Source organism: Lissotriton vulgaris, chromosome 7, assembly GCF_964263255.1.
Source record: "Lissotriton vulgaris chromosome 7, aLisVul1.2, whole genome shotgun sequence".
In the NCBI taxonomy this organism is placed as follows: domain Eukaryota; kingdom Metazoa; phylum Chordata; class Amphibia; order Caudata; family Salamandridae; genus Lissotriton; species Lissotriton vulgaris.
The window spans coordinates 1,023,079,278-1,023,102,134 of NC_141695.1; the positions used below are offsets into that span (position 1 = coordinate 1,023,079,278).

At 49.8% G+C, this 22,857-nt stretch overlaps 1 protein-coding gene across 1 annotated transcript in view; it reads right to left on the bottom strand.

Annotated features, from left to right (window-relative positions):
* The window catches only part of CTNNA1 (catenin alpha 1), a 391,106-nt gene that overhangs the window by 187,304 nt on the left and 180,945 nt on the right, over nt 1-22,857 (bottom strand). The window contains exon 12 of the mRNA XM_086931448.1: nt 20,670-20,870. Coding sequence (XP_086787574.1) covers nt 20,670-20,870 — 201 coding nt within the window. The remainder of the gene's footprint in view (nt 1-20,669; nt 20,871-22,857) is intronic.

Here is a 22,857-nt window from a genome sequence, read left to right on the forward strand (position 1 = left end):
TCGACTGGTTTGTTCTGCACCAAGACACTCAGTCTGCAAAGGCAGTGCGTGTGTGTCAGTGTACACGGCACCTAAGGGTGGCACAATAAGTGCTGCAGCCCTTAGTCTCTGGTCACAGAGCCCTGGTTACCTAGGGTACCATTTACCAGGGGCTGACATATGACCAGAGATGCCAATTGGGTTTAGGTTTCAATACAGTTTTAGGGGGGGGGGGGGGGGGGGGGGGGGGGGGGGGACACGGGCCCTGGGAAGTCGATTGGCAGGAGCCCAGGGCACACTCAGTCAAAGTACATCAGCAATTCAGCAAAAAGTGGGGGCATACCATGCAAGAAAGATGGCACTTTGTCACACTCGGGCCTCCCGATTTTCTTATTACTCGCACGTACATCATACCTACGCGAGATAAGACCACTTTTTGGGCTCCACGGAGATCTAGGCAACGATTAAGGATATTTACATCACTGTGGCGGCCTTGTCAGACCACGATCCGGTAATGGTCACACTAGGGGTCCTTCGCATTACCCGGCCTGCCGTGACCTGGAGACTGTGGGAGACCATGCTTCACTAACCGGCGGTCCAGGAGCAAATCCTTAAATGTATTCAGGACTACCTAGAGATTATTGATACCCCAGACACTTCTGTAGCTACACTTTGGGGGGGCGCTCAAAGCAATTGTTTGGGGGGAGCTGATCGCTTTGTCAGCGGGGGAAAATAAGGAGCGCAAAGCTAAGAGGGAAGAACTTACGGCCCAAGTGCTTGACCTGGAGAGAGCCCATAGCGGATGGGGAGCCCCCTGGATTTGGCAACAACTCAACTGAGTAATGCGCGAGCCCTGCTGGCGGGGCTTGATCTAGATAGAGCAGAACATGCAGTTCTTCGCCTCAAGCACTCCTACTATATCGGAGGGGACAAAACAGGCCGGATGTTAGCTAGCAGGTGGAGTGCTAAGACGCCACAGAGCAAAGTTAAGGTGATCCCCGACTCGTAGGGAAGCCAGTTCACTGATGATATGGGAATAGCACAGGTTTTCTGGAATTTTTATTCAGCTCTCTATGGGGGTGGGGGGGAAGAGAGAGTCATCGTCTAACCATCAGATAGATGCCTACCTTAGCGAAGCACGCATGACAGCACTGACCCAGTTAAATGGCGATGCGCTCGGTCCGGATGGATTTTCGGCGGGGTTTTATAAGGAGGTTTTGCGCTATCTTAGTTCCAGGACTTACCAGATTCTTCAACCCAGGCACGATCCCCCCCCCCAGAGATGCTGCTGGCCTCAATAGTGGTGCTACCCAAACCGGGTAAGGACGCTTCCAGGTGTTGCTCCTATCAGCCCATTTAATTGCTTAATGTCAATCTAAAATTGTTCACAGGGATTTTGGCAGCGCGTCTGGGTCCCCTCATGCCGGGCATCATTGAACCAGATCAGTCTGGTTTTATACAGGCCCGGCTATGTAGCGATAACACAAAGCGTATATTTAATCTTATTGATAAGGCCCATCATACTAAAATGGATGATCTCCACTTGTCGGTGGACGCCAAGGCTTCCCATCGGGTAGATTGGCGCTTCTTGGATAGAACCCAGGTACATTTGGGCTTTGGGGACAGGTTCCGGGCATGGATTTCGAGCTGCTACACCAACCCCAAGGTGGTGCTTTGGGTAAATGGGGTAACTTCCACACTAGAATACAGCGAGGAACCAGGCTGAGGTGTTCGGTGTCCCCCCTTCTCTTCGCTTTGTATATAGAACCGCTGGCGCAGAGGATGAGGTATAATCCGGGGATAGAGGGCATACCGTTTGGGGGAGAGCGGCACACCCTCAGTCTGTATGCCGATGATATCATCGCCTCCCTTGAGTCTCCAGCACGCTCGGTCCCTGCCTTTTTGCAGGACCTGGAGGACTTTGGTCAGGTTTCGGACCTACGGGTTAATATTGGGAAGTCCTCGGTTTCGGGAGGAGGGTTCAGTCCTTTCATTCGGGAATAGACGATAAGCGGGCATACCCATTTATTCTTCCATCCTCTACTTGGGCATAGATCTTGCGGCATCTGTTCCCCAAACAGTCCATCTTAAGTACTCTTAAATACTCCAAATTTCTACAGTGCTCTACCAAAGATCTGAATGATTGGAAGCGTCATTCGCTCGCTCTATTGGCCAGGGTTGCAGCGGTCAAGATGTCGCTCTTGCCTCGAGCACTGTAACTCTTTCAAACCATTCCTATCTGGCCACCCCCGGGCATACTAAAAGCTCTACAGAGAGCTATTAATCAATTCATATGGGGAGGGAAGGGACCCCGGCTACACAAGAACCTGGGATATCTGAAGCCGGATGAAGGGGGATTGGGCATTCCTAATGTTTTAGAATATTTCAGCCCAACTGAGATAACTAGTGGAGTGGAAACGCCCCAAATCGAAGAAAAGCTGTCTTTTCCAAGACGGGTCCATAGCTCAAATGGATCTCTGGAAAGTCCCCTTTCTTAATCAGACTCCTAGACCCCCCGGCTTTCGGGTCTCCCCTGTCACAAAGTCTTTGCTGCGGGCGTGGAACGGGGTGGCGGTAAGACTGGGCTTGACTACATTCCCCTCTCCCATGACACCACTTTTGATAATAAAGAGTTTTCTCCAGGGGTGGATGCCAGGGCTTTGTCTGTCTGGAGGGCGACTGAATGCCGTTCAGCAGGTCATTGTTTTGATCTTGAGGTATCATCCCCTTTCAAGATCTCAAGGGCGATTATAGTCTTCCGGACACAGAGCACTTTCACTATTTCCAGCTCAGACATTGGCTCCTCCACGCTGATGTTCGCCCTAAAGTGGCTAGAAAGCTAACTACATTTGAGAAGTGGCCATACCTCAAAAACCTGGACAAATCAATGATAACTGACATCTAGGATATGCTTAGGGAGGGTCTCTGTGGAGCCAACTACAGGCCAGAGAAGGTGGGAAAAGGAACTGGGGAGACAAATAACGAGTAAGAGTGGGCGGACATCTATTATCGCGCAAATCACACGGCGCGTAACACAGTTAGCAGGGAAGCGGTAGTTAGGTGGCTATTGTGAGAAAGTGGCTCTATATATACTGGACCAAAGTAAGGTACAGTGTTTATAGAGTCCACAAACCCCAAAGGTATAACAGAGGTTAAAGTCAGGACTGACCTTACTCTCCAAAGTGGTAGCTTGGTCGAACAGTAAGGCAGTACCAGAGAGCAGTGTAATGTATTTGTTGTACACACTCAGTCAGGAAAAGGTTTCACACGCTCAAGAACTGAACTGTAGGCCAATTGTTTTTTTTATCAAAATAGATAGTTTTATTTTTAGAACCAACAGGTATCAAAATTTACTTTTCTCAGTATGTGTACTCAGGTAATTACTTTGCAAAGAGGCAATAAACCTTGTAAACACAATAGGTACAGTGGTTGTAGTAGGCAACAATTCTAAACACAATCTAACATTGAGCTCAATGGGTTTTTCTACATGAATGCAGCTGATTACTTTATAGATTACTTTTGTAACTCTGGGACTACATCCTGGATTCAGTCCTGGGGTCTAAGCTGAAAACAGTTTAGTAAAAACTTTTAGTTAATACAATGATTTTTAAAGAATATAAAGGCATTTTAAAAGTTGACAGACTAGCAAGGTTATCCAATTGACAGAAATTCAAGTCACAGGTAAAGAAGGTTCTCGTTACTTTTGTATTCCAGGACTGGACACCTATGTTCAGTACTCCGGTCTCTACCTAAAATGGGTAAGTAATTATGTTTCAGTAGTTGGTACGATTTTTAACCCTTTCCATGCGGCCGAGATTCCCCTGGTGTGCTGTAAACAGCACGAACAGGGGCGGGCCGTGACGAACCCCAGCCGTCATCAGCACACAAGCACCGTAGTGCATGACGGCTGGGGTTCGTCATCAGCATGGAAGGGGTTAAAGAATATTTGTTATATTTCAAAGTAGACAGAAGAAATTTCAAAGAAAAACAGTCAATGGTTTCATATGGGAGAAAATTCAGGTTATGGGTAAGTATTGTTAAAATTACAGTTGCGGTTCAGTACTGGGCTGAAAGGTACAGTACTGGCTCCTCTTCTGATTCCAGGTGATTAATTCGAAATTAGTTTCTCAGCTGATTTTAGAGGAATATTTTAGAGTTTCAAAACTTCACACTTAGAAGATTTTTCGAGTCAACCCAGTCAATGTTATCCTATGGCAGGAAGGAAAATGCTACTTACCAGTATGCATCTGTTCTTGGCATGTAGAGCTGCAGAGTTGCACACTGTGAAAAGATCGCAACCTAGTGTTGGGCCCGGATGTTTGCAGTTTGATGTTGTCCTGAAAAGTTATTTGGAAGTCAAGAGATAGGAGACTCCTCCTTCGGACCACATTGCGCATGGGCCTCGGCTCCATCCCCAGATTGTTTTTCGCCATTAGGGAAATGATGGAGCTTTGCAAGAAAGGGAAGGATGCCCATGTAATTTGTATCTAATTAAGATAATACTGGAACAGACAAGGGTAGCCAGGGAGGCGGGTGGGCGTGTGCAACTCTGCAGCTCTACATGCCAAGAACAGATGCATACTGGTATGTAGCATTTTACGTTCAAGGCATATGAGCTGCAGATTGCACACTGTGCATAGATTGTATAGCAGTACCCATCCTTAGCGGCGACCCCCCCTATCTGTTGCAGTAGTTTAATAATGTTTTGAGAACAGCCTGGCCCACGTTAGCTTGTTGCTTGGTTTGCACATCTACACAATAGTGTTTTGTGAATGTGTGCGGTGTAGACCATGGAGCTGCTCTGCAGAGGTCATTTAGGGGAATGTTCCATAAAGCACAAGTTACTTACTTTCGGTAATGATATATCTTTAAGAAACAGTAGTTAGTATTAGATTCCTTACCTTAGAATAGCTCCAGGCATCAGACTGGATCCGGAAAATTTTGCGTAGCAGTACCCCTGCACGTCGGTATGAGTCGTCTGTGGCTCCGCGTCCGTCGTCGGCGTCAGTGGCGCCAGGATGACATCGCCGGATTACTTAGACACCGCCCTCGCGCGCTGACGTCAGGTCTTATACACAGCTTTTCCGCGCCAGAAACGCAGAGCCATGATAAAAACCAACACTGGTGCCATGAAACTAGGGACCTGAAAGGGGATGACCTTAACCCTAGATATCGGTTCGCAGAACGGGGAGGATGGGTGGGGCGGTTAGGAATCTAATACTAACTACTGTTTCTTACAGATATATCGTTACCGAAGGTAAGTAACTTGTGCATCTGAAATAAACAGGTTAGTATTAGATTCCTTACCTTAGAATAGGTACCCCAGCAATACCAACCCTGGTGGTGGGTCTGCAAACCAATAATCACACCAGAAAGTCCTGGAGGACGAAACGCCAAAGAAGCCATCCCTCCGTACTTGGCTGTCCAGGCAGCAGTGTCTTGCGAACGTGTGCAGCGAGGCCCACGTAGCTGCCCGACAGATGTCCTGCAAGGGGACTCCCCGACCCAGGGAGTAGTAGCCGCCATGGCCCGAGAGGAATGGGACCTCAGCCCAACAGGAGGCTCCTTCTTAGCCAAAGAGTTGCATGCCTTGATGCATAATACGACCCACCGAGAGATGGTCCGTTTGTGCACCGCCCGTCCCTTCTTAGCGCCCACTTAACCAAACAAAGAGTTCCACCCGGAACTGGCGTGTGCGATCCAAATAGAAAGAGAGCGCACGTTTTGGGTCCAGACGGTGGAGCAGCTCTTCCTCTTTCGAAGGATGCGGAGGCGGAAAGAAGGTGGGCAAGGTGATGGACTGCCCGATGTGGAAGGCCGTGACTACCTTGAGCAGAAAAGAGGGTCTTGTCCGCAACACAACTTTGTCCGGATGGACAGAAAGGAAGGGAGGCTTGGATGAAAGAGCCTGGAGCTCACTCACTCTCCTGGCAGAGGTGATGGCAACCAGGAAAACAGTCTTAAGGGTAAGAAGACGGAGAGGACCGTTATGAAATGGCTCAAAGGGAGCGCACATCAGAAAAGTAAGTACACACTGAGGCATCACGAAAGGAACAGGGGTGGGAACACATGAGTGATGCAGTTTAAGATTCGATTAACATCTGGAGACTTGAACAAAGAAGGCTGATCAGGTAGCCTTAAGGCGGCAGAAAGGGCAGAAACGAGCCCTTGTTAGTGCCCTGAGCAGAGCCCTGCTGGGCAAGAGAAAAAAAGGAAGAGGAGAACCTCAGAAAGAGGGGCAGAAAGGGGATCCACAGCCTTTGCTGTGCACCATGCCACAAACTTGTTCCACCTGCAGGCGTTACCAGACTTTGTGGAGGGACGCCTGGCTGCCAGAATCGCATCACAAACTTCAGGAGGCAAGTCAAATGGCCTCAACTGCCGCAGCTCAATCTCCAAGCATGGAGGTGGAGACTGGACAGGTTCGGGTGGAGGACCGTCCCCTGCTGCTGCGACAGAAGGTCCTCCTGAAGAGGCAGACGAATCGGGGGATCGACAGACATACTGAGTAGCTCGGGATACCAGTATCTTGGTGCCCAGTCCGGAGCCACAAGAATAACTTGGGCCCGGTCGCGCCTGATCTTCAGCGCACTCGGCAGAAGTGGTATAGGCGGAAAGGCATACAACAGACCGCAGCTCCACTTGCGACGAAAAGCGTCTCCGAGCGAGTGCCGCCTTTAAAATTCCAACGCGCAGAACTGATGACATTGCGCGTTCTCTTCTGTGGCGAATAGATCTAACCAAGGCTCTCCCCACTGCTGAAAGAGGTGCTGAAAGAGGCCTTGCGCCACGCCTGAGTTCAGACGCCATTCGTGATCCATCATGCACCAACGGCTGAGTTAGTCTGCCCTGGCGTTCAGGGAACCTGCAAGGTGTTGAACCACCAGGGTCGCGCCCTGATGTTCCAGCCACTGCCAGAGGCTCAGAGCCTCCAGGCAGAGGGTCCATGACCCCACCCCACCCTGTTGGTTGCAGTACAACATGGCGGTGGTGTTGTCCGTGAACACCTGCACTACACTCCCCCGGACAGAGGGGAGGAATGCCTTCAGTGCAAGCCGGATCGCCCGCCTCTCCAGAAGGTTGATGTGGAGCCGGGACTTCGCCACAGACCAGAGGCCTCTGATCTCCGCATCTCCCATGTGGCTTCCCCAGCCCTGGAGGGACGCGTCCGTCACAACTACGTGCTCCGGGTGGGGTAGGGAGAGGGATCAGCTGCTGACCCAATCGCGGTCCTCGGGCTACCACTGCAACTGTCTTGCAGTGCCCTCCGAGATCAAGACATGGTCTGACAGATTGCCCTGATGCTGGACCCACTGAAATTTGATGCCCACTTCAGAGCCCGCATCCGCCACCTGGCGTGATGCACCAGAAGGATCCAGGAGGCCATCAGCCCGAGAAGCTGCAGCGTCAACCTGACCGAGACTCGGGATAACGGCTGAAAGATCGGAATCAGAACCTGAACATCCCAAACGCGCTGCTTGGGAGGATAAACCCGAAACTGCGCCAAGTCCAGAACCGCTCCGATGAAGAAGAGCTTCTGAGAGGGACACAGGTGTGACTTCGGCACATTGATGGATAACCACAGCAGGTACAGGAGGTCGGCCGTAGTCTGGAGGTGGCTGATGACAGTCTGGGGCGAGCCCGCCTTCAACAACCAGTCGAGGTAGGGGAAGACTGAAACCCCTAACCTGGGCAGATGAGCTGCGACCACCGCCATCACCTTCGTGAACACCCGTGGGGCGCTGGTAAGGCCGAAGGGGAGCACGGTAAACTGAAAGTGCTCGTGGTCTACCGTGAACCGCAGGTAGCGCCGGTAGGACGGGGATGTGGAAATAGGCGTCCTGCAAGTCCAACGCTACCATCCAGTCTCCCGGGTCTAGGGCAGCTAAGACCTGAGCCAAGGTTAGCATCTTGAAATTCTCCTTCCGGAGAAAACCGTTGACGTTCCGAGGTCCAAGATAGGGCGTAGGCCCCCTTTGCCCTTTTTGGGAACCAGAAAGTAGTGGGAGTAACAACCACACCCTACCCCTGGCCCAGGAACGCGCTTGATGGCCCCCTTGGCCAAGAGGGCCGTAACTTCCTCTCGAAGAAGTGCCAAGTGATTCCCCGACACGCGGTGGTACTGCGGTGGCATGGCTGGAGGGGTCGCCTCAAAGGGGAGGGAGTAGCCCCTTCAGACGATTTGCAGCACCCACCTGTCCGATGTGATGGAGCGCCAGCGGAGGAGGTGATGGCGAACCCTGCCCCCCCCTGATGTCAAATGGGCCTGAAAGCTCAGACTAGTAAGGCTTTGAGGCGGTTGCTGCGGGGGAGGATGTGGACTGGCCGCGCTGTTGTCCCCTGTTACTGCCGCGTGTGGGAGCACCCCTTCAGTGGCCACAAAAGGAGCGCTGGGCAGAAGATTGCTGGCGCGGGCAGACAGGCCTAAGGACTTGGCCATAGCCCTGGAGTCCTTAAAGCGTTCCAGCACATGATCTGCCTTGTCACCGAAGAGGTGGCTGCCATCTAACGGCATGTCCATAAGGGTGTTTCGGATATCGGCGGAAAAGTTGGCAGACCCCAGCCAGGCATGGCAGCGATCCTCCACAGACGTGGAAGTCGCTCTTCCTAGCGAGTCGTTGGTATCCAGCCAACATCGAATAGAGTACCGCGCTGCGTCCCTTCCCTCCGCAAGGGCTTGAGTGAGCTTCGCCCGGGCTCCCTCCGGGCACTCAGGCAGCAGGGCCGCAACCGTATCCCACAGAGAGTGGGTGTAACGGCCCAAGAGGCACACTATGTTGACTGACCTCAACCCCAAACTAAGGGGGAGAACATCTTCACGAACTGTTCATACCTCTTGGATTACCGATCTGGTGGTGCCGTCGGGAATGCGGATTGGGAGCTAGAGGCCTGGATAACCAGACTCTTGGGGGTGAGGTGGGTGGATAAGAAACTAGGGTCGCCCGGGGCTGGGCGGTGGCACCTATCGAAGTTCCTACCTACAGGAGGACCTGTAGTGGGCCTGGACCAAGTACCCAAAAGGACGCCTGTGAGAGCCTCATTAAACGGCAGTAGAGGCTCTGGGGTGCTTACCTGCGGTTTAAGGACCTCTGTGAGCATGTTGGACCTCACTGTTGCGACTGGGTGCTCAAGAGCCAAGGCCTTGGCTGCCCTCATCAGCACCACACTGAGCTGCCCCCTCCTCCATAGCCACGGTAGGAGGGGAAACAAAACCAATGTCTGGGAAGGTATCTAGGCCACTGGCTTCCCCTAGTTCCTGTGTCCAGTCCTCAAATGTCTGGCACTCACGTGCCAGGGGGTCCTCAGACCCCCCCAGTCTCCCTCGTCGTCCATGTCCTGAAATTCAGGGATAAAGGATGGACCCAGATCCTCGAAGAATTCCTCTTTGGCCAGTGCCGAATGCGGCGTCGAGTGACTCCGCTCCGACGCCGGAACGAAGGTTGGACCAGGAACGGCGTAGTCTGAGGAAGGAGCCGGGGGTGACACCCTAGGGGTCGACGCCGGCGGGGTCGTAAGGTCGACCAGCGGCGACCCGGAACTGGATCCAGTGGGGCCGTACACCCGGCACCACTTGATCTCCCAGTCGGGTCCATTGGGCCCGAAGGCGCTGCGGAACTCAGAGGAGAGATCGATTCTGCCCAAGGACCAGCGGGTATGGAGCAGGCCGTGACACCTGCGGCTCTGGCGGAGCCGCGTGGGCGGTGTCATCCGAACCCCCGGCCGCGTCGCGCGAGCGTTTGGGGGAGTCAAAAGAGGGATTTCGCCTCTTCGACTTCTTGTGCCTCATACCTGAGGACTTGGAGCCCGACGAGGGATGTCGTCACGCCGAGCTGTGATGACTCCGGTCCAGCGACCGTTCCCTCGACCTCCTTCCGGACCCGGACCTCGAGCGGCGCGGGGCCAACTGCCGGAGCTCGAGGCGCTTACGGGACCGCTCCCGTCTAGCCTTCAACGTCAAGACCCGGCAGCCAGGGCACGACTTGTCATAGTGGTCGGGCCCCAGGCAATGTAGGCACTGGCGGTGGGGATCGGTAACCGACATAAGTCTGTTGCAGTCGGCACAGGGCTTGAACCTGGGCATACCTACCGGCACCGATTGAGTCGCACGACTCGAAACTGATCCAAAAATGATCGAAAAAGCTTAGTCAAAAAGGGACTAAAGGGTACCACTTTCTCCGGACCTGCGCTTGCTGGCGCGGAAAAAGAAGAAGAACTGACGTCAGCGCGCGAGGGCGGTGTCTAAGTACTCCGGCGACGTTATCCCGGCACCAATGACGCCGACTGAGCCACAGACGCCTACCGAAGCGCAGGGGTACAGCTACGCAAAATTTTCCAGATCCAGTCTGACGCCTGGGGTTATTCTAAGGTAAGGAATCCAATACTAACCTGTTTCTTTCAGATCTCCCACGCGTTGATGACCAAGAGTGTGAATTACATACACGAGGGCCAACTGCTCTTTAAGCTCAGCCACTCGGACCCAGATCATTTTATGTTTTATTGTGCTACCCTTGGAATCACAAAAAACATCCTGAATCCAAAAGAAACAGAGACATAGTAGTAAGAATCACTGAACATAAGAGTTGTCACACTAGGATTAGCGTACTCCAATGCAAGCATTAGAGCACGAAGCTTTGCCAATTGTGCGGTGCAGTCCCCTAAAGTCTGCGTGTGCACGACCTTGGACTTTAATTCATCATTCACCATGGCACCTACCACAATGGCGCAAGCTGAAACGTATGCGTGCTTCGACCGATGCGCAACTTGCGCTGAACCATCAGTGTAATGATACAATGGAAATCCTCCAAAGGCCACATAGTCAATGGCGCAGGATGAACAAATTCATACTGCAAAAACTTGTGACTGTAAGGAGGCATCAAACACAAACGTGACATCCGGAGACGTCAGGGACGCAGCCCATTGTATCCACCGTGGGTGCAAAGCTTTAGAATTTGGTACACTAGCTTTCGTCACTGTTTCAAGTGCAGGATACGGGGTAACAACCAACATGTCTTTTCCCTGCGACAGTGCTCGTTCCTTGAGAATCGCCATTTGCACTGCTGTCAAAACTTTTTCCACAGTGGGAAACTGCATTTCAGCCGAAGTGTACAAGTGTGACTTGTAAGCAATAGGTACTGTGTCACCTTTGTTAAAAGTAAGGTAAGTGAAACCCACCTCCCCAGGGATGATTCTTATCACCAGGTGGGTGTAGTTATCACAAGTCAGTAAGAATTTAGATTCAAGAAGATAAGCCTGCAAAGATTGCAAAAAATGGCTGAATGTTCTGGCAGCCAGCAAGATTTGGTAAAAGTTGGTTGTATCAAAGCATACAAAGGCTTGATACGCTGGGCATATTCGGGTACGTCCAAAGTTTAAAAATCCCAGCAAGGACTGTAATTTTTTCAGTGTAATCTGAGCGCGCAGCTGTGCGCATTTCTCCAAGAAGTGAGGAGACAATCCTCTACCTTCATTGTTGAGCTCATAGCCCAGAAACAACACTGCATACTCTGCAATGTGAGACTTCGCAAAGTAGAATTTGTAAACGAAGTCCGCAAAGCTACAAATTATGCGTTCCAACGCGACAGAGATGCGCCCAAAGTTCGTCATCTGTGAGATAGAGGTCATCCACATACGAACACGCATCTGGGTCAACTCTCTCCAAGAGAGTTACAATGCGGGTGACAAACACACCCGGACTATTTTTATAGCCCATCGCTAGTCGTTTAAATTGGCATTATTTGCCACCACAGGCAAAACTGTCCATTGGGGACCATCCAAATTGTGGGTAAAAAAAACATTAGATATGTCAAGTGTGGTTTTAAACAGTTTTCGCACAAGACCATCTACTAAAGCAGAGCCGTGGGTATTCTGTACTGCACAGGTACGGCAATGCGAATTTAAATGCCGGTAATCCAATACCAAACGGTACGAACCATCAGGTTTTGTCACAGTAAAAAGTAGGTTATTCATCGGTGACACAGAAGTTTCAATTACACCTTGATATTCTAATTGTTCAAGGATTTCCGCAAACGGAAGCCTTAGCTTTGCGTCGGAAGGGATATTGAGGTTGAGGCTGTGGCATAGACCGTAAGGGAATCTCGTGGTGTGGGGAAATGTATCCCAACCACAGTGTGTACGGTACAGAGCCGGCGCAAGGGCTTTAGCCCACTCTTCTGCAAAATTCAGCGCATGCTCCTATTGAGACAGTGTGCGCGAAACTAGGGAGGATCACCTCCTCCCCTCTCGGAGCTGCGAGAACAAAAGGAAGGGGCCAGTCAGCCTCCGCTAACAAAATGTCATAGGTAGTTGAAAGATTTTCCCAAAATACCCTTTTCTATGGTACGTTGTATGTCACCTTCAATTAAAAGGACAATTTCATAAAGCCTATCAGGGGGAGCTACTCTTGTATCTGCCGACTTCACAACATATTGGTCAGTCGCTGTCACCTTCAGTAGTGGACGCAGGGCCTCTCGCACTATGGTAATCTCCGCCGCACTGTTCAGAAGGTCAGAGCCCATGTCAGATTCGGAAACTGCGTTCTCACTATCTGTGGCATATCTTGCCGTTAAAGCGGCAACTTTTTTTCTGAAACTGGGGCCTCTTCTGTAAAGAATCATCCTGCTTGCCTTTTCAGTCTTTAAGGCGGGGCTGGTCGCGAGTCTGCAGGCCGCCCCTACCTCTTCCGCCACCTCCACCACTGGACGATGAGGCCGATGTGTCCTGAAAAGAAAGAGGAGAGCGTTGATCAGGAACCTGAAATCTATCAGGAGACTTAATCGTACTGCGGTCGCGCAAGTCATCAGTAGACGCAGGCACTGGTGATGGGGGACGGGACTCCTGTTTACCATGTTTTTTTGTTTTTAGACCAATTTTGCTTCTTGGTCTTGGGTTGATCGTCCGTTTCAGACTTCGACCCTTGGGGTTGCTTTTTCTCTTTAGTAGAAAGTGGCTTGACACCCATACTATTACGGCCAATGGTTTTATAAGCAGCCGTGATGATCTTCAGTAGCTGTCAGGGTTTATCGGCATCGGGACCGCGAGCAAAGCATTCGACACCTGAAAGGTTACTGCGTCTCCCTTTATATTAGAAAGGATGAGCTCGGAAACTACGTCAAATGTGCTGCATAGTCTCATTCCCAATTCAACCGCAGCATCAGGTCTGTGTTCGTCCTGAACATGCTTAATGACCGTAGGAAGGACAGCCATTGACGGAGTGCCGAAGCACCTCGTGTACACGGCCGCAAAAATTGTACCCCATGACTCTCAGTCACCAGCTTCCGGTATCAAGTCTTTCGGCAAACTAATTGTAAAAAGACTTTTTTTCAACAGGGGTCGTGTTAGGAAATATCGCTTCCAGCTGGTCAAATTTCTCAGCAAGCTAGAAAGGCATATTATTCTTATCCTGGGGACGCTTGCCCATCACAGCATTAACCATCACTGGACTCCTCTTCATACCACTAGGTCCGTCTGGAAGCGCCGCAACACCGGGGGCCCCACCCGGGAGATTGCGGGTAATGTATTGTACCAAGACCCTAATAACTGCAATTGCGGTTGTATGTAGGACTCGTAGATCAGCAACGGGGACAGCACCCGATCGAGGATGCGGAGTAAATCTTGCCAAAACAGGCCAAGTTGCGCCTGGAATGGACAAAGGACCCAATCTAGTTGTCGCTAACGAGTGGGGAAGGGCGCCATTAAACCAAACACGATGGTGCCAAGCATTAATTGGTACTTCCTGTGTCCTATAAGGAACATATTCTGCGGGCACGGCTGAGTGAGTATATGTGTGAAACACACCAGAATTTGCGTCCACTGCAGGAAAAGTCACCCACGAGTAAAAGATCTCACATGGGTACGCGACTTCAGCACTCACTACCATGATCACCGACATGCCCTCCAAGGCGACGTTATAAGTCTGCAAATGATTGCGTACCGCAATGAGAGTATGCTGCTGTATGTCAACGTCACCCATTCCGAGACAGAAATAAAGTGTGACAATACAAAATCTACGTAGCACAACTGGGTAGTAATTCAAACAAAAACAGTTTTCAAGCTTGAATAAACCTATACAACTATAGGTATTTTTGTCCGACACTACTATTGTCCAGAAACTATAGTGAAGGGGTTAAGGACTGATAAAAGTACTACTCAAGTGTCATGTAATACGACCACCAACGCTTGGGCGCCATGTCGCAGGGATTCTGGTCCTACACAGAACTGTGCATAGAGACTTGGAACCTCAGTAAATTAGGGTGTGCCAAAACTCACCTCAGTATCCAAAATCCACTACCAGACTAGCAATCAGTGTCTCATTGGTTCTTCCATACCCCCAATGATTAGACAACCCAGAACATGAACTTAGAATACCTCGGGTAACGTGGAACACACGAACAGTCTTTCGTTATACTATCATACCATTCCAAAACGAGGAGTAAAGAAGACACGTGCAAGTTTGAAATATTTATTTCTAGTGCAGTGTTCAAGCGCAGTATCTTAGCTAATACAAGCAAACATATTAAAAGCAACAAGGTTATCAGCATAGTTACTATTCCATAAAATACAAAGGGAGAAAGCATGTTAAAATGTTAAGGGAAGAAGGCTAAATTGCACCTCAGTCTTACCCTCCCTTGCTAGTATATTATATTATATCTACAGAAGGTCTCTTTGGGTTTACAAGGGAGGTCCCATACCTCTGGTCCTAGTAGAAAGGGATCACATCATTTTCTACACCAGCTCTCTGCATGCGAATGCTCTCCAAACTTTGTGTGCATGCTCTGCGCAGTACATTATTAAACCCGCCAAAATCAGAGGTGGCCACAGCTGCATATGTGTTATGTCTAGGACGTGCGCTTATCAGACCGAACAACCACTGTGTTGAAATAACCTTTAAGGCCACGACACTCAATGTTCAGACATAGTTTACCAAGCAGGGCGGATACTATAGAAAAACATTTTTCTCGTGTGAAGCAAAATATTCTGCTAGACTCTAAACATTTATAATATTGTGTGCCGTGTGCAAAAGCAACAGAGAGGAAAAATGGTGTTTAAACTTCTAATAAGCGCATGCTAACTTAACACAGTGTAAAGGCAAAGCCCATCCCTGTGACAGATCGAGAGGCCTAACTCTTTGGAGAGGTCTCCGAGTATGCGCTTAACAAAGGAAAAACCCAGATTATAGTAAATAACAAAATTAATTGGACAGACAATAGAGTGGTCCCCAAGGCAAGGTATTTAGGGGTAAATATCGTGGCTGAAACGGACTTCATTTTCAGCGAAAATTTTAATCTGCTTGCTAAGGAGACAAAGAGGGCATTGAACCTGCTCAACAATTTACATTCGTCAATTGTGGGTAGGTGCAACGTCAAAATGATTTTTTCCGATAATTCTATGCTTTTTTTAGATCCATCCCTCTTGAATTTTCAAATACAATCTTATAGAAATTTGACTCTCGTTTCTCAATTCATATGGGCTTACTCTCAGCCAAGGCGATAGTTCACATTTTTAGCCCTTCCTCGGAAAAGAGGAAGCTGGGCGCTCCCAAACTTAAAATTACATTATTGGGCCATGGTCTTGGAGATATACCCTGTAATTATACAAGGACAACCTCCAGCATCGACATCTAAACTCCTATTGCCATTTGAACTGTTGCTCGGGTCTGATGCATGGGGTGGTTTGTGGCGCCAGTTAGAATTTGGTTATTTTAAGAGGGTTAGTTATAGACCCTTTTGGGAACTTTCAAATTCTTTACAGCTGTACGTAAGCTATTTGGTATTGGCAGACTGAACCCCTACAAGAAATAACGATAATCTGCCAGATATTTTTGGGGGGTCTTATTTTCAGAAATGGCTAAACTCTGGTATTAATAAACTAGGGGCTTTGTACACACTTGAAGGTATTTTATCATTTGAGGACCTTAATATGAAATTTGATTTACACCAACACAAGGCTTTTAAATACCTAGCCATTAAAACATTTTTAGCATTTAAGGCAGGGGGGGCCCTTGGGATTCGTGAAAAGCGAAATTATTGAAAAATTACTTGAGCCTACCATTCCCAAATTGGGAATGTGTCGTCGGCGTATGAGATGATGTTGAGGTTGTGTTGGCGTGCGATGGCAGCGAGGGGGCTCATGTAGACGTTGAAGAGGGTTGGGCTGAGTGAAGATCCTTGTGGTATGCCGCAGATGACTTTGGTGGCTTCGGATCTGAACGGGGGAGGCGGACTCTCTGGGTTCTTCCAGCGAGGAACGAGATGATCCACTCTAGTGCTTTCTCAGATTCCGATGTTGCTGAGGCGTTTCACTAGGGTGTGGTGGCAGACAGTGTTGAACACCGCAGAGAGGTCCAGGAGGATGAGGGCCGCTGTTTCTCCGTTGTCGATCAGGGTTCTGATGTCGTCGTGGCTGCGATTAGGGCGGTCTCGGTGCTGTGGTTGGCCCGAAACCCGGACTGTGAGGGATTGAGGGAATGGTTAGTCTCGAGGAAGGCGGCGAGCTGTCTGTTGACTGTCTTCTCGATGACTTTGACCGGAAAAGGAAGGAGCGAGATGGGACGGTAGTTCTGGAGGTCGGTGGGGTCCGCCGTTGGTTTCTTCAGGAGGGCGGTAAGCTCGGCGTGCTTTCAGCTCTCCGGGAAGGTGGCGGTGTGGAAGGAGGAGTTGATGATGTCCCGGAGATAGGGTGCGATGATGGAATCGGCCTTGTTGAAGACGTGGTAGGGGCCGGGGGTCGGTTGGTGATCCGGAGTGGATGGAGTTCATCGTGCGCGTGGTGTCTTCGGTGCTGATCGGGGTCCAGTTGCAGAGGGTGGTGGTGGCGGGCGTTGGTTCGGCGGTAGGGTGCGTGGACTGTGCATCAAAGCTGTTGTGTAGGTCAGCGATCTTGCGGTGGAAGAACGAGGCGAGTGAGTTGCAGAGGTCTTGCGAGGGAGTGATGTTGTTTCCGGCGCTGGGGTTGGAGAACTCTTTGACGATGCTGAAGAGTTCCTTGCTGTCATGGGCGTTGTTGTCCAGTCGTTCTTTGAGTGCTGACTTCTTGGTGGCGCAGATCAGCTGATGGTGTTTGCGGGTGGCGTGCTGGAGGGCGGTCCTGTTGTCTGTGGTCTGGTCGAGCCGCCAGGCTTTCTCGCGGGTGCGGCAGTTCTTCTTGGATTCCTTGAGTTCATCGGTGAATCAAGGGGTTTTCTTGCTGCCGGGTCTGCTGGGAGGGTTCTTTAGTGGTGCGAGGTCATCGGCGCAGGCGGTCAGCCACTTGGTGAGGTTGCTGGCTGCTTCGTTGGTGTCCGTTGTGCTGGTGGGCGTGTTCTGGCTGAGGGATGCGGTGAGCTGCTTGGTGGTGATCTTGCTCCAGCTCCGGCGGGGAACCTGTTGCGGGTGGTGGTGGGTCGTAGATCTACTGAAGCTGAAGTGGACGCAGCTGTGGTCGGTCCAGTGGAGTCCGGTGGAATGGCTGAAGGAGACGTGCTTGCTGGATGAGAAGACTGGGTTTAGCGTGTGGCCGGCGTAGTGGGTGGGGGTGTTCACCAACTGCTTGAGACCGAGGTTGGCGAGGTAGTCCAGCAGGGCGGTGGTGTTTCTGTCATTGTTGTTCTCCAGGTAGAAGTTGAGGTCCCCTAGGAGGATGTAGTCGGCGGAGGGGAGGGCGTGCGGGCTGATTAAGTCGGCGATGTCCTCGCTGAATTGTGTGCGTGGTCCCGGGGGTCTGTAGATGAGGGTGCCTCGAAGGGTGGTCTTGGGGTTGGTGTGTATCTGGAAGTGGAGGTGTTCGGCGGCGGTGAAGGTGTCGTCGGAGGTAGTCGAGATGCGGATGGTGTTCTTGTGTACGATGGCGATGCCTCCTCCTGTCTGGTTGGCGCGGTCCTTCCGGGTGATCTTGTATCCGTCCGGGATGGCTCTGGCGATGTCGGGCGCTGAGGAGGCGTTCATCCAGGTTTCGGTGAGGAAGGCGACGTCTGGTGCAGTTGCGTCGAGCAGGTCCCAGAGTTCCACGGATGGAGCGGGTGTTGAGGAGGATGCACTTCAGGTGGTTGCTGCTGGTGCTCGACTTGGCGGGGGTGGTGCAGGTCCGGAGGTAGTGAATCGGCAAGCTTTGCAGGCGAAGGGTGCGTGGGTGCGTCTCGGGGTGGCTCGGTAGTAACCGAAGATCCGGCCGGTGTTGAGTGCGTTGAGGGTGGTGGCGTCGTAAGTCCGGCGGGTGGGCTGGCATCTGCGGGGGCCAGGGGTTCTGGCGCTGGGCACGGTCCAGGCGCGGACGGGCGCAGACGGGCTTGCACAAATCGGTATGCACGCTGCGCGTACATGAGGGCAGCATAAGTAGGGAGCCGGGTGGGCGGATCAGCTGGTTGGCGGGAGAGGGGCCGCGAATGGGCTGGCCGGGGGCAGGGCCGCAGGGAGGCAGCGGCGGGAAGAAGCTGGTGCGGTCGGGCGGCTCAGCGGCGGCTGGGTCGCCAGATCACGAACTGAGAGCAGGAAGCGGCAGTAAGGCAAAGGCAGGAGCAGCACAGGAGCGTGGGGGCGACCAGGCCTGAACACAGGCTCTGCAGTCCCTGAAGGTTTGAGCCTCCTCCTGGACAAATGCGAGCAGCTCCTGCAGAGGACATCTCTGTCATGCCCTCGCTCCAATGTGGCCATTGTATGTGTCGAGCAATGCCCTGGGGACGCAGCGGCCCTCGCACATTACGCGCTTTTCAGATACAATCGAACCGGATGCCTGGCAGCTACACCCAATCCCTAGGTCACGCTCTGCCCAAGTTACAGAAGCAAAACAAAGGGGAATAACAGTTACGCAAAGCATTATTTAATTTTGTCCTTGTGTGTACGATAATTGAAACAACCCAGCAAGACCAGAAACCTGACAATAAATATGGCTTTCGGGGAGTAGTTAATACTTATAGAGTTACTTCTGGAGAGTACCAGCTAACCGCCATTGAGAGCAGTTTGGTTTTTGAGAGGGTAGTGTTTGGTTTAGTCTCATGTGTAGTGTGCTGTGCTTTCATTTCCAATGTGCATGTTAACCTTGAAAGTTGCAGCCGAGAGCTCAGGAGCCCTGTGCGTGGTCCACAACCACCCCCTCCCCCCGGACACACACACACACACACACACACACTCCTCTCGCAAAATACTGAGGGGGGTGTGCGTCCTCGAACCCTGCGGGCACGGACAAAAAGGTCCCTGGTGCTGCGTCTGGCGGGGTGCGCTGCCAGGTGGATCGCAGGTCTCTTGCACACGCACGCGGACTGCGCAACCCTTGACCTTGGGCACACACTTGGAGATGCTTGGAATGATCACGAAGCAGCAGCACTAGCGGTGCATTTAATGTTGATTGCTTCGTGAGTCAATGCGTATGATCATATAGCACTACGAACACGAAATAGTGCGTTGAAACCAGAATGATGGACGGCTCATCCCCTGCCTCGAAATGCAGACCAGCCATTCATATTTTACGGAGGCACAATTTTATTAGCAAAAACAAACGAACTGTTGAATTGCTGTACCTGCTACCCCCTTCAAAAGCCTACACGAGACAGGATTCCCTCCTTCATGCAAATCACGTTGAAAGAGGGCAGCATGCTCAAACTAGTACGGCAGCCCGGGGGGTCCGTGTCCCTGCTGCTTCTTTGGGTGGGACCCTGCAGGTTAAACATACGAAAGACACGGAGCTCTCGCTCGGACTTTCATCTCTTTGTGGTGGATACATAAACTAGTATTGATTAGTTGGGGTAATACTAGTCACTTAAAGCCCTGTATAATATTAAATGTTAGGTAGCAGTTTACAATGCATTTCAGAATGTCTTGTCCATACGCCAGGCTCCTACCGCTATGCATCACATTGCTTGTGTGAACCGGGTTGTTTTGCAGGGGGTTCCTAAGTCAGTGGTTGGAAAGGAGGGCCTCTGGCCGCTTTCTGTTGCTAGCAGTCGTTTGGGCTAATTAGGCAAGGGCCTTCTGCTAGGGTGCTCCACCCAGCTTGGCGATTACTTGTGGTGGTGTCCGCAAGAGGTCCACAAGCGACAGGAGGTGCTGCCGAGAAGCGCACAGAGAGACGCGCTGCAGCCCCTACATCAGGTCCATGAAAGAGGTGTGTGTGTGGGGGAGTGAGACGAAGGAGTGCTGCAGGCGGAGGGAGGGGGAGGAACGGGACGAAGGAGAGCTGCGGGCGGAGGGAAGGGGGGGGCAGAGCAGGACGAAGGAGAGCTGAGGGCGGAGGGAAGGGGGGGACGAGCAGAGCAGCTCTGGAAACCACCACCATCTTTCTCCGAGGCAAAGCACAAATGCCTCTGAGAAAGCATGGCAATTTTCGCATTCGGGGCGTGTTTTGCTGTTCTGAGTGACGGATGACGTCACTGTCTAAAGTACAGCAAAACTTACGCCCCCGAATCCGAAAAAGAAGTGGCTAAATCGGAGTGACGGCTCTCTCCTCCAATGGCTGGCCTCCGTTTAGGAAGCCAGCCAATGGAGGAGAGACCAGGGAGGCGGGTTCTACAGCCCTACTAAGCAGCATTAATTCTCCTCCCGGAGACTGCGCAAGCGCAGCCTTCTCGGTCCTCGACCTAAAAAAGCAATACTAGCTGTGCTCGAACTATGTGTTGGCCTCATTAGAGCAGATACCTATAAGCATTTATTGTGACTTTTGAAGTACCAACATTGAGAACACAATGAAAATAAGCTTATATATCAAGTTAAATAAAATATATTTACCTGTGTCTGATAACAATTTTGTAGCCTCAATAACCTTTTCTGTGTAAATTCCGGGTTCATAATTATCCATTTCACATGTGACAACATGAATGACTCTTGCCGCACGTCCACGAATTGCACCAGCCGTTCGGTCAAGCCCATCAACATCCCTTTCTTGAAGGGCAATGACACATTTGTTGACGTCTTCCAATATGTGATTCTCTAAAAGCAAGAAGCATACCAGAAGAATTAGACATTTTCCATGTAACAGAGTAAATACAGACATTCATATTCAAGCTAGCGGTATACATTTACAAAAACATTTAGCAACAGATGAGGATACCTTACATAGGTTAACTACATTGTCTACATAAACCTCCTTGAGCTTACCAAAACCCTGTGTTATAATGTAGGACACAGCAAGTTCTTACTCAGAACTATATCTAACAGCCAAAAGACTGAAAAATATATCTATGATCAAAATTAATACACAGTTCAAATTACAAGATGTCCGCTCTGCCTACAAAAGATGATAAAATATGAAGGAAGAAAGATTCTTTTTTCTAGGAGAATCTTGACCAAAAGGTTTTATTTACCTTTGGTTGTGACTCTTCTGTGTTCCTATGTTAGTATCCTAAGTGGACTCTGTCACTGACCACTGGTGTTCCTGGGCCACAATACTGATGCATTCCAATTCTCTAACAAGGTTTCTTGAAATCTACGAACTAAGATAGTCAGTACTACAGAGCTCCTGCTAAGATTTTCATGCAATTCACCAGGACTAGAGGCTCGAGGCTCAGGTGATTGTGTTCAACACCCATCTCACATCTTGCCCTAGGAACTATAACTGGTAACAAAGGGGCAAAGCACATATGTAGTATGTGTGAGTTAGAAGATGACAAGAGGAATCAACATAAAGAGCCACTGCTGAGAGTATAAGAGGACAGAATGAGAAATAGATGGAAGTAGAGGTTGAAGATGGAGAAAGACAGCAGAAAATTTGGAGAAACCACAAGCACAGGAACCATTATAGAGTGAGAGGAATTGCAAGTATGCAATAAAAATGAAACTGAGCAGGAGATTGGAAAGGGGGCTAGCAGTGTATAGAACTAGCTCAGGTTAACAAAAACATCAATCATTTGTCGAACACTACCATTGGTTTCAATTTCATAGACTTTCATGCAATCCCGAGAGATTGTTTTCCACTTGAAGGTAAAATTACAGGTTCTCAGCCTCCTTTAAAGAGGCATGTTCTGAACCCGCATATGCAGAGAAAAATGGTGGATCCAGAAGTCGCAGACTGTATTGAGCTGAGACGTCTACACTTTCCAACAGAATTCTATGGTGGCTACAGGACTTGATTGTTTGGCAGTGGCAATGAACTTCCAATGACTGTAAAAAAGTCACTTATATTTACAATTAGCTCATGCTGGAACAAAGCTAGAAAAAAAGCAGGTCACCAAAGAATTGAAGACACAGCGACGTCTAGAGCCCACTGGAGGCATTCAAAAAAAAATATATGATATGCGTGAATATATATATATATATATATATATATATATATATATATATATATATATATATATATATATATATATTCTGCAATACCTCGCAGCAGCAGCACTCCACCCTTCAGGTGGAAATGTGAGACATGGACCAACTTGTTACAGCATTCATTTATTTATTCCCAAACAGCTTTGTCACAACGCGTCTCGGCCGTCCCTGCGGCCTTGATCACATGACAATGCATTGTGCTTAGCCCATTTTTAGACATAGAAGTTACACTGTCAGCATAAATGAATTTACGGTGCTATAATCTTTGGAAAATAAAATTTGTATAAATACAATAAATCATTTCATCAAATGACAGTTTCAATTATCAAAAGCATGTTTAGAAAATTAATATCAACTTTGCTATATTTTCTTCTAACTGCTTGAATGCAAGTTTTTTAATTCCATAGCATATTTAATCCAACCTATGCCTTCGCAACATGAAAAATTAAATCCAAATGTTTTAACACGTGCCCACCCAAATGTGAAAAAAAGTTTTGAAATAATTTCTCCTTTTTTTTGTGTAATCAAAAAATGTTCCGACATTTCATCTTGGCATAACGAAACAAAACATAATTATAAGGCAGATTATGTGTAGAATGTAATTGTAGATGATAGAGATTCACTTTGCACTACAAGGAGTTTATTCTACTTAAAA